General features: G+C 39.0%; 1 protein-coding gene across 1 annotated transcript in view; it reads right to left on the bottom strand.

The window, feature by feature from the left end:
- The window catches only part of LOC129925651 (uncharacterized), a 54295-nt gene that overhangs the window by 24422 nt on the left and 16999 nt on the right, over positions 1 to 12874 (bottom strand). The window contains exons 4-5 of the mRNA XM_056025417.1: positions 6042 to 6247; positions 2070 to 2215 (exon numbers count right to left, since the gene is read on the bottom strand). Coding sequence (XP_055881392.1) covers positions 2070 to 2215; positions 6042 to 6247 — 352 coding nt within the window. The remainder of the gene's footprint in view (positions 1 to 2069; positions 2216 to 6041; positions 6248 to 12874) is intronic.

Raw genomic sequence — 12874 nt, 5'->3', positions numbered from 1 at the left:
AACAAGACAGATGAACTGATAGGTACCATACTTAACAAGACAGATTAACTGATAGGTACCATACTTAACAAGACAGATGAACTGATTGGTACCATGCTTAACAAGACAGATGAACTGATAGGTACCATGCTTAACAAGACAGATGAACTGATAGGTACCATACTTAACAAGACAGATGAACTGATTGGTACCATGCTTAACAAGATAGATAAACTAATAGGAACTATGCTTAACAAGACAGATGAATCAATAGGTGCCATGTATAACAAGACAGATGAACTGACAGGAACCAAGCTTAACAAGACAGATAAACCGATAGGTACCATGCTTAACAAGACAGATAAACCGATAGGTACCATGATGGCTACCATATCAAAAAGAGATACGATCCTTTACTTAACCGAGACGCTAGTGATATTAGCGCTGTTTGTGATAGCAATTCCTACGAATGTAGCTTCCACGACAGGAAGCCTACGAATGTAGATTCCACGACAGGAAGCCTACGAATGTAGCTTCCACGACAGGAAGCCTACGAATGTAGCTTCCACGACAGGAAGCCTACGAATGATGTGAACTTGCACAGTCCTGAGAATGTCAACTTGAATTCTGCACTCAAGCGTTTAACAAAAGCTGAGTCTCACGGAGAGAATCGAGTACTAGCAAACTCACCAACAAGGTCTGGATTCGACGTTTGTTCAGATACCAAGATCAGCGAGATACTGATCAGGAAAACCAAATGAAATATATAATTTATGACATTTTTTTTCAACTAATAGCTAAATTGTATGGATAAATGTTACTCAGCATATACAAAAAAAAAATTTTTCCTTTTAATATAATTTCCCTTACATTGTTGTATTCATCATAGAAATTAGTCTCGAGAATAGGTGTCAGCAGTGAGATGAACCACAGTCATTCTACGAGATAAACCACAGTCGTTCTACGAGATAAACCACAATAAACCACAGTCGTTCTACGAGATAAACCACAGTCGTTCTACGAGATAAACCACAATAAACCACAGTCGTTCTACGAGATAAACCACAATAAACCACAGTCGTTCTACGAGATAAACCACAATAAACCACAGTCGTTCTACGAGATAAACCACAGTCGTTCTACGACTTAAGAAAGGCAAGGATGTATTAATTTTCTTATAAATCAAAGACGTTACTTCAATAGAGAAGATGATAAGATTTTACGCGTATTCATGTATCAATCTAGTCATACATGTTTATAAGTCACTTAAAATATGCCAAGTCGTTGGTTTTCCTGGCTGATTAAGGCAGCCCCTACTTCCTCTAATAGCACTAGGGAAGAGGGAGCACTTGTACAAACTTTCATATGGAATAAAAAATGTGCCTTTATCTATGTGTCTTTAATTGATGAATTGTTTTCAAAAGAGTATATTTATGCGAAAAAAACAACTTGCATCATTAATTTAAAAAAAAAGGTATTGTTTGAAACTTGGTGGTGACACAGGTGGTCGTAACTGTATGTGTTTTTAGCCTACCCAAATCGCCCCAGTCTAGCACAGGACGAGCGGTCAACCGTGACCAGCGACAATACTCGCCAGTTCGGCAAGGACCAGTGTTGTAAATATTACGCACGCAGGTCACGGCGGAAGTGATCAACTGGAGTGGTCAAGAAGCTTCGAGAAGGCCAGTTGAGACGCTATATAAGAGAGATTTGCTTACTCTGTGTTAATGTTGTCGCCAATTGTGATGTATTTGAAATTAAACTGTTACTAATACTTAGGAGCTTTGAGTTGTGAGGTTCTTTCAGTTCGTTGTGTCGTGTGGTGCAGTCTGCAGAGAGTCTGGATAGTGGAGATTCGTAGCAGTATTTTTTCAAAAGATTTTAAAAAAGCCATTGCACTAGAACTTTGTAATATTTAAAATATCATAATATCAGATTTTTAAAATATCTTTCTAGTTTGTTTTTTTTTTTTGGGGGGGGGGGCTTAAACAAGGGCCGGACCAACCATGCAAGACTATTAGCGGCTTTTTCTTTTTTTTTTTAGTTGGGGGGGGGGGCGGGGCTACTAAGTAATGTAGGGTAATTCTTACCCTGTTAACAGCATCACGTGATCATAAATGCCAACGATGCTACTCCCAGAGCCTATGTTAAATGCTTGTAGATTATCTATCGCTGTGTCCGCATTCATCTCATCGTAACTAGCGTCCCTGTCTATAAAACTTGAAGAAACGACCGTCTGGGGGAAAATCGGTGACTCTTTATTGTTAGGTATTTATTCGAAAAGAAAAAAAAAATTCAAACAATTTGCAAGGCTCTTCAATGAAGAACAGCACATATTAAAAACGAAGGCAATAAAAAAAAAACTAGACATTCTGGACCAAGATAGAATAAATAAATAAATCACTTTTGAGCTAACAAATGTCAATTCCTCTCTATCCGGAAGAAATAAAGAAAACAATAGAGTAGATTAACCGCGGAATAGACCAGCACTCACTACAATTTGGGATAGGATAGAATTATCTTCAGAACATATGAGGGAACATGCGAAACATGTAAAACAAAACATTACCAACATTTTTTTTGTGGTACTATATTTATAGATTTAGATTTCGGTTTATAGGTCAGTAATAAGTTAAGTCATTGGTCAGTAATTAGTATAGTCATTGGTCAGTAATGAATAAAGTCTTTGTTAAGTAATTGGCCAATACTTAGTATAAAGTCATTGGTCAGTAATTAGTAAAGTCTTTGGTCAGTAAATAGAAGTCATTGGTTAGTTATTAGCAAAGTCAATGATGCTTATTCTTAAATCACTGTGCTCGGATATTTTTTGTTAGTCAAGTTTTTTTTTAAAACTACTTCTATGATTTCAACAAGTTAATTGTGTTTGATGGAAATATTTGTCACTGCTGAAACGTTTATTTTATTGAATGTGGTTTAAAAATATTAACTCTAAACAAATTCAATATGTTTTTCTTATAAGCACCTCCAACCATCTACATGTGATGTTAACTTAAGAAGCAAGAAGGTCTAATTTACTATGCATACATCGTAACTCTCAAATTAAATTGATGAAACTTTAAAACTTTCAGGCCTAAAAAAATTGACACAGGCCTTAGAACAGGGGTTCTCAGCCTGTGGGTCGCGACCCCCTTGGGGGTCGATTAACGACTTGCCAGGGGTCGCCTAAGACCATCGAAAATATGGATTGTTATTGTCTATTCTTCTATTGCTGCGTGTAGGTGTGTGTGTGGGGGGGTCGTGGCAGAGTGGGGGATTGTAAAAAGGGGTCACCGAGCTTAAAAGGTTGAGAACCGCTGCCTTAGAAAGTTTTTAAAAAATTCTACAGTCTAATCCAAGCAATTGATATTTATTTATAAACAGCAACTCCGCAATATGCAATGAGAAATCTCTCGCATTCACTTAGACACACCCACATGAATCTTGTGATGCTACTCATTTTGCCGAATCCCTTCCTCTAGCGATCGTTTCCACCCGAGTGCCACGTTGAGGCAGGGTACCCGCCTACCCGGGCATCATAGACGAGCGCAACCGAATCAGAAACTGTATTAGTAATGAACCATGCTAAGATAACTCGTTTAGAGCACCTGAAAGGAAGCGGTCAGTAAGTTCTAAGGTCGCCTTGTCCCCGTACGAGGACAGACCAAAAGCCGCACACCGCACATGAACCAGTTCTCTTTCAAATCCTTGTCCCGATCTCCCTTTATGCAGAACGCGACATTCATAAAGAATGTGGTCTATTGTTTCCACAAAAAAAAAATATTAATAAAAAATGAACTCCCAGAGATAGAGTAAATGCAAAATTTAACTGTTGCTGTGGTCGACAGTGAATGAGAGCGTTGTGTGGCCAGCCGAACGACCAAATGCTTTTACTCTATCCAGCTAATATTAGGCACAGATTAAACTTGAGTGAGATGAGAGAAGTACTCTGGATCCATAAGTTCACCAGGATTCGAACTCATGACCCCACTAACGACTCCGCTATTGTAGCTAATTAAGTTATAATCAATTATATTCATTTTATGTCTACAGAAACCTTTCTTGTTAGCTGTAGGATGTTTAAAATATGTTAGATACAAGAGAGGCTTCATTTTCATGAACAAAATGAATTGATCATAGTAATTTGATTACCTTTCCATTTGTAAGATCTGGATTTTTATTGAAAAATACACTGGCGTTATGGAAAAAATCAGGGCGATATACTGTGTTCTAATGAACAACGTAAAAATATGAACAGAATAACATTGGAAGCGTGGTCGAGAGTGCACTTGGCTTGGCTTGGCTACCTAGAAGGGGGCTCGAGGTTCGACACCCGACTCGGGCAGAGTTGTGTTTACTGAGCGCCTAAAGGCAGCACGGAAAACCAACTCCTAGATACCCCCTCCCCCCCCCACTGGTCCACAAATGAGATTGGACCAAAGCGCTCTGAGCATGCTATAAGCATGAAAGTAGCGCTATATAAAAGCTATAAATATATACCCCCTCTGGCTCACAAATGAGATTGGACCAAAAGCGCTCTGAGCATGCTATAAGCATGAAAGTAGCGCTATATAAAAGTTATAATAATAAAAAAAATGTTTAATGAAATACACATAATAAACACTGTGGTGCGAAATCCCCGTGGCCAACTAAATAATACACATTAATTTTGTTGTGATATCCAAACTTGGTAAAGGCTTAGAAAATCAACCATGAGGAAAATCAGAGAGTCGTTGACTTTAACCTGCGACGCAGCTGTACCAGCACCTGCCTTTAACCTGCGACGCAGCTGTACCAGCACCTGCCTTTAACCTGCGACGCAGCTGTACCAGCACCTGCCTTTAACCTGCGACGCAGCTGTACCAGCACCTGCCTTTAACCTGCGACGCAGCTGTAACAGCACCTGCCTTTAACCAGCGACGCAGCTGTACCAGCACCTGCCTTTAACCTGCGACGCAGCTGTACCAGCACCTGCCTTTAACCTGCGACGCAGCTGTACCAGCACCTGCCTTTAACCTGCGACGCAGCTGTACCAGCACCTGCCTTTAACCTGCGACGCAGCTGTACCAGCACCTGCCTTTAACCTGCGACGCAGCTGTACCAGCACCTGCCTTTAACCTGCGACGCAGCTGTACCAGCACCTGCCTTTAACCTGCGACGCAGCTGTACCAGCACCTGCCTTTAACCTGCGACGCAGCTGTACCAGCACCTGCCTTTAACCTGCGACGCAGCTGTACCAGAACAGCTGCATGGAGAGGGAGGCGATGTCATTCCAACCATTCCAATCTCTAATGCACAGGCTTTCTTCACATTTCTATCAGACGTCCAAAAGTCGTCTCGCGACTGGAGGAAGCTTTAACTCTTTCTCCTAATTGACGATGCCAACGTTGATTTGATCCCCATTAAACTAAATTAATTTTTAGATTTATAAGCTTTTGATACCAAATACAACATTTTCTGATAACAAACAGAAACGTTAAGTTTTTGAAGTTTAAACAAAACAGTATAGTGAAATTACGTACAAATGAGCAAAACGAATAATACTATCAAAACGAGGAAAATAATTACGAAGAGAAAGAGTTAATAGCAGTAGTCTTGTTGAGCAATTGAGTTATCTATTTTTTTTTTGTGTGCGTGTGTTAAGCGTGTGGAATGGTATGCCGATGTGTGTACATTTTACTCGAGCAGCCAGTCTTGTGTGTGTGTGTGTGTGAGTGTATTTTTCACTGTTGATATGAATTTTTTTTTTGAATGAAATCAAGAAACTATTCTAATGATAAACTATCCCTAATTTACCGGTACCTAAATTTCTGGGTCGATAAATTACCGGGTTCCTAAATGTCCGGTGTCAAATATTCCAATGCTTAAATTTCCTAAATCCCACACTTAACCACTGGACATGTAAACAATAATTCAGGGATGCATTACTCCAGACACTTGCTCGCAACACAATCACATTCTTTTCAGTAAGTTTCGCACAATAAGTTTTTCTTCATTGTAATTTGTATGTTGACTATTGGAACTATTTCTTTTAAAAAAAATAATTTAAAATGTACTGTTTTTACCTTTTTGGGTCTGGTTTTCACTTTATGTCTATGGAAAATTCCTTCCTGGTCGGTGTCCAAACTATACAAAGGAATATCGAGGTTAAAATGCCGCGAGCGTCTGAGATTAAGTTTGGTTAGAGATTTTGTTTCTGTGCCAAAAGTTACATTGACCTGGTCAGGCATTTGATCTCCAGTGACTTCACTCGCCTCATATTGAAGCATAACTGTGAAGAAAAAATAAGGCTTAAATTTACATGACGATATATAAGAGCTGTTACTATGACATCCAATTAAATGATTTTTATACAGTTCTTATGAATAATAACAATGATTAACTCTTTCTCTCCTAATCGACGATACCATCGTTGATTTGACCTAATTAAATTAAATTAATGTTTAATTTTATAAACTTGACTTTGTGTTAAATAAAAAGAGCATGCTATTCCCTTTAATTCTGTACCAGATACAACTTTTTTCTGATAACAAACAACAAAGCTATTGAAGCTTGGTCATAACAGGGAAGTGAAATAGTAATGAGCAAAATGAAGACAAATAAAAACGGAGAGAAAGAGTTAAATGTGGGTGGAGTGAAAATGAATATCGAGGGCGGCTTTAGTTCAATAACTGATAAATATTTGAATATGTTACTCTATACGAGCTATGTCTGTTGATCTCAAACTGTATCGGATATTTCCATAGGAAACACTAGCCGAATGGGGGAGGGGGGGGTAACTGTTGTGTGATTGAAAACATTCCAAAAAAATTTCTTGCTTTTTCCAACTTTATGTGTACATTAAGATGCTCTGTCAGCATTTCTAGAAATCACGTCAAAAAGCAAACGCCTCTTAAATTAACATGAAGAACCAGAGAACGAATATCTGTTATCTCAGCACACAAACATTATCAACATTGATCCACATAGATTGTTATTTATACAATAACTTTTACTTATAATTGCATTGTTCGTTCATTATTATTTAGTGTATAATTAAATAATGTATTTTGATTGGGTTTTTTTTTATTCTTTTTTTTTTGGGGTGGGGCGAGGGGTAATCAAGGTTACAAAAATTATAAATGAGGTACACATAGGTCAAAAGTTTGGGAAACACTGCCTTAGTCTGTTGGACCATTGGGGCACCATACACGATTAGTTGACCGTCTTTCTCCATTCCTTTCTTTTGTCTTGGTTAGAACCCCTTTCAGTAGCAGGCGGAAAGAGAACCCAAACCGACCACAGGAAGACACACGGTTATGTCTGCTTTGGGTGTGACAAACTCAGTAGATGACAGCAAGGCTGCGTTGCCAAGTAAAATACTCCTCCTTAATCTTTGAATCGGAAGTCAAGCCTTATAGATTGGCATTAAATGTGTCTCTCACTGCTAATACCTTTAGCACAATGTTATTGGTTAATTTTTTTTGCATGTAATTACAAAAGAGACTCCAATGAGCTCTTATACAAGGTAATACATTCTCACGTTATTACCCAAATAAAAATATCTCTTCTATTACGTTATAACACCAGAGATTCTAACGACTTTTGTATATAAGGCAGAACAGTAGAGTCTAAGTTATTAGAATAGTGTTTATATTAATAGATCACACTGACCGTCAGTACTTGAGATATGACAGATGAAAACAGAGAAAATTACAACAATAATAGACATTCTTCCAATATGTTCTCTCAATTACAGTCTGTTGATATATAAACGTTTTTTGCAATATAATATTTGCAAATTTAATGCATTTAAAAAGAACATTCAACTCTTATCTTGTGACTAATGTACAGAATTACACACATTATACTTCTTGGTTTTCTGACTTCTTGTTTGGTACATTAAACCGCTGCGGCTTCAATCGTGAATATATCTCTGTTGTTCTAGCCCCCAAATAAATCGATCAATTAAATATTTATTATAAGACATCAGTTAGGCCAGGTTCATATATAATTTCACATTCACTTTCACCTATCCTTTGGTCTGCTGGACCGATGGGGCACCACACAAGATCTGTTAACCTTTTTTTCTCCATTCTTCTCTGGTCATTTGTCTTTGATAACATTTCATTCTGATAATATTGAACCCTGCCTTTGTTACTTGCCTGGTTTGACAAAGTCGGTGGCCGATTTTCAGTTTGTTTCCCATAGACTGTCTTTGTAACCTTGCTATTTTTTTTAATTTTATCTTTATTTTTCATTTATGTTTCATCAAATACTTAAGCCATTGTAGGCAAACATAATAGACCCCAATTCATTTCAGGCAAAAAACAAAAATATTAAATATACATCATGCTAGCAGTTCACACCGGCTACACCCGTTGATTTGTTCCAAGGTTTTATTAGTTAATATTGTTTATTATGGCCGGAACCCACTTCTTTTTAAAAAGTATTTGAATAAATGGCCTACGTGTTAATGATCACCCTAACGTACTTTTCAGCAAGTGAATTAGTTTATCTGTAACAATGAAGTTTCACGACCCGCTCCCTCTCTGTCCTTCTATCTCTCTCTCTCTTTTTCGCTCTCTAGAACCTAAATCGACCACCATCGGACAATAGTTATGCCTGCGCTGACTGTGGCAAAATATGTAGGTCGCAGCTGGGACTGCGTGCCTACGTGAAATACTGTACTTCTCATTAATCTTCTTCTTGTTGGGATTCTAAAGATTACATGGATTGGGCACTTTATCACTCACATGGACATTCAGTTCAGACTAAGATAGTCTCTTTCGTTAATAAATTATTTTTATATTAGGATTATATCTAAAGGCGTACCAAGGATGCCAGCCAGCCGGAGTGGCTCGTGCTGTCAGCGCCCCCCCCCCCCCCAATACAATAATGTACGTAATACATATTTGCATAGTCATGTGAGAAATACATAACTTACAAATAATGAAAACGAAGCTAGCTAATGAACTATCTGTAGTAACAGTCACAGTCCTAGAAATACATGTACATTTAGCCATGCTGCTTAAAAAGTTAAATTAAGTGTCTGACTTACTTACTTACTTTGCATTCGGCTGGGGTTGAAAATTAACAAAGTGGATACAAATCAGTGAAATGATTAATACTAGCTAGCTTATCTGAATTAGTGAAATGTATGTTTTGTAATGTTTTGGCGCCTTCCCCTTACGCCCCGGCACCTTTAATGAAGTCCAGTAGGGCGTCGGCGCCGAAGGCGCCATTATCCCGTTGATGGTTAGAAAGGCTTTTATCCAACCACCAGGCCTGGACATGGGGCTCTTCACCCATGTCCTGTCTGAGGGCACCCAACGGTAGGCGGCCATATTGGTTGACTAAATGGGAAAACCGGGCCGTGCCGCGTACACAGCGCACCGTCCCCGGTCCTGGGTCCACTCGCTATAAGTGGCCGAGAACAGCGCTAACTGCGGGGAGGTTGTCTCATATTCCTATACTGTAACCGCCACTGTTCCGTGCAAGGACCGCCACTCCAGCCACGGGTCTGATCACGGCCCCCTTGTGGAACGGCGTGGCGGACTTTTTGGACTGGGTTCCGGGCGTTCTTTCCATCCCAACTTCGAGTGAGAGAAAAAAAACAAAAGCTCACCCAAGGAAGCCCGGCCGGGCCTGGTTTGCTACTCGTACTTAGCCTATCTAGTATCCACCCACTAGACGTATCCACCGGAGGGCCACGCTGAGGCGACGGGTAGCGAATTCCTCCGGACGCTCCGGCACCAGAGGCGGATGCTCTTCTCTCCCCACATTTGGCACGCCACTGATTCTAACTTGTCTCAATAGTGATTACTTAGGTTCGACTGCTCTCCATCTTGCAGTTTCAGAATGTATCCAGCTTTTATTGGACAAGTCAAGACTGGACGTCATTGAAAAAGGTCTGCTGCATACAGTAAAAACAGGAAATGTCCAGATTTGGAACATGTTCCTAGCACGTCCAGAGTAGTCCGATCTAAGGTCAAGGATGCAGGCTAGTAAACAATCTGTTTCCTTGTATAGCGAGACATTTAATCTTCAGCTCATTGGAACTACAGTGCCAGAATATTGGTGAATATTTGTGTCCATTATATCCCTTTCGTTAAATAACAATTTTTTCTTATAAAGTTGTCAATGTGATAAACACTGACCAATATTCAGCTAAATACAAGACAAAGAATGCACCAAAAGGATGTCGCGTTTCATTATAAAATAACATGTGTGTGTATGAGTGAAGGGTGGTCCATTACAAGTCAAGACTACATATCGTGGACTAGCCAGTACTGCCTAACTGGCCCTGTATTGTTATGGCCCAATATATACAGCATATGAATTACGACTATGACTAAGACTGCTTTATTGATCCATGAGGAAATTTGTTGTGATTACAAGGACTCTTTTCTCATAAGTAGAAGTCTGCAGAAACTAACAGATAGAGAGAAGAAACACAAGGAACACGAGGAACATAAGAAACAAGAAACATAAGGAACATAAGGTAATTACTTCAATTGTCATTACAGACTTAAGTAAAGCAAGGAATCAGAAGTACAATGGGAAGGGGGGACTGATTTACATATATAAGATCACAGACCTACATAATAATCATAAGGCTTGTGTTCGAGTCCGAAGATTAATGAAGAATGCAATATTTCCCGTGGCTACTCAGCCCCAGCTGTAGCCTACATATTTTGCCAAATCCAGAGCAGGCAAAAATATTGTCCGCCGGCGGTCGATTAAGATTTTCTTTTCGTCGTCTACGTCTGTCCTCTGTCGCGGATTTTGATTTGGTCTCAAGTGTGTATATAAAAAACATGCAAAAAGAAAACTGAACCACTTCCACATGAACTGTCTAATAAAAATACGTAATGTTAAATGGCAAGAAAAAATAGCCAATACTGAAGTCCATCGAAAAGCGGCCTGCAAAGCACCCACACAATCGTGATGCAGTTCAGGCTTCGATGGGCAGCACCCATCTGCAGAATGGAAGACCGCCGCATCCCTAAACGACTCCTGTATGGCCAATTAAGGGAAGGAAAGCGCTCACAAGGTGGACAAAGCAAATGCTTTAGGGACACCCTCAAAGCTTCTCTGAAAGCCTTCAGCATTGCTACAGCCACCTGTGAGACAGGCGCATGATTTAGACTTAGAAGACGATCCGATGCGAAAAGTTTTCCTAAACATTAATTTATTAAACTCTTGAATCTATAATACATGGGCACCCTGAGGGGTACATTGTGGTGCACTTGAACCAGCCCCCCCCCCCGGATTTTGACTAAATCTAGGCCTACATCTACGTAATAAACCAAAAAAAAAAAAACAGTTCTGGAAGATGCATTTCATTATAAAAAAAAAAAATTTAATTGGCTAAAACGTGGCTACTCAGAATTCAGAGGCGCGCACGTACATGGTTGGCCATCCTTTCTATACGCCTAGGCTAATCACTACTACATTAACTGATTAACCAGTTGAAGCACTACTTGTTCAGTTGCTACTTAGAAGTTAATTGATTTGACGGCGCGAACAAATGGCTAAAATTTCGATACTCAGAATCCAGTGCACCCCCTTACGGGCGCCCATGAATACAGATATGTAATGTGATTTCTTCGGAGATAAATAGTTTTTAAAATATATTTTTTAAAGTTTTATTTCTTATTACCATATATTGTCATTGGAAATACGCCATTTTGATTTAAGGCTTAATACTAGACTATCTCCCTTGAATTACTTGCCAACTTTTTTCTGTTGCTGTTTTGCAAACAAGCTTTTGTACTTTAAGCAATAACTAAAAACTAAATATAAATTATGTAATAAAAGTACCAGCATAGATCTACAAAGGCGAAAAAAATAATAGAAAAAAATATTAACATCAAATATATAACCCTCAACTTTAAGCTTGACATGTTGTAGTCATAGCGTAATTTAATCTTCGTTGTTTTTATATAATAAGAACAAATATTTACACCACCACATCATTCAAGTACAATTTTTTTCACTTTTTCGATTCCAAACAAAATAATTCATTACCAATAGTTAGCAAACAAATTGGCTAATTTTAAATGACTGCTTGATGCACAGGGTTAATTAGATACACGGGTAGGCCTGACACACACAAACCGTAACAGAATAAAGAGAAATAATAAAACTATTGAATGTAAAAACAGTGAACAATATAAAAATAAGCAATATCTACAACAAAGTTGAGAAAGTCATGATTGGATTGTGGCATAGAAGGGAAGATTCGGGAAATGTTACAATGGCATCGGAGTTAGTAACCTTGTGATGGCTCCAAATAGAGACTGGGCCGATAAAAAATCAATGATTTTATTAAATCTCTTCAATGGGATAAAAGAGCAGCAAGATGAAATAGTATGAGTGTTACTACTTCTCTGGACCAAATAGGGGAACGAGGGGGGAGACACTGTGAGAAGCGTGCGAGGTTCGACACCCGACGCGAGCAGAGTTGTGGTTACTGAGCGCCTAAAAGCCAGCACGGAAAATTTCTCCCAGTTGCCCCCTCCTCCCACTGGTCCACAAATGAGATTGGACCATAGCTGAGCACGCTATAAGCATGAAAGTAGCGCTATACAAAAGCTATAATTTATTTTATTTATGAGTGTGACAAGCAGAGTGCATTTGTCATTCACAACTGCTTTTGAAGCTGGCCGACGATATAGGATCCAAACTAGAGAGATTTGATCGGGACATCGTTTATGTTACGTCACATTTTAGACTTAGACCTCAGTTGAACTGTCTGTCGGTGATCTAACAAAGAAAGTGAACGACTTAGACCTCAGTTGAACTGTCTGTCGGTGAACTAACAAAGAAAGTGAACGACTTAGACCTCAGTTGAACTGTATGTCAGTGATCTAACAAAGAAAGTGAACGACTTAGACCTCAATTAAACTGTCTG

Source organism: Biomphalaria glabrata, chromosome 4 (assembly GCF_947242115.1).
Source record: "Biomphalaria glabrata chromosome 4, xgBioGlab47.1, whole genome shotgun sequence".
In the NCBI taxonomy this organism is placed as follows: Eukaryota; Metazoa; Mollusca; class Gastropoda; family Planorbidae; genus Biomphalaria; species Biomphalaria glabrata.
The sequence above is the reverse complement of the archived record's forward strand: the minus strand, read 5'-3'. Positions and strand labels throughout refer to the sequence as shown.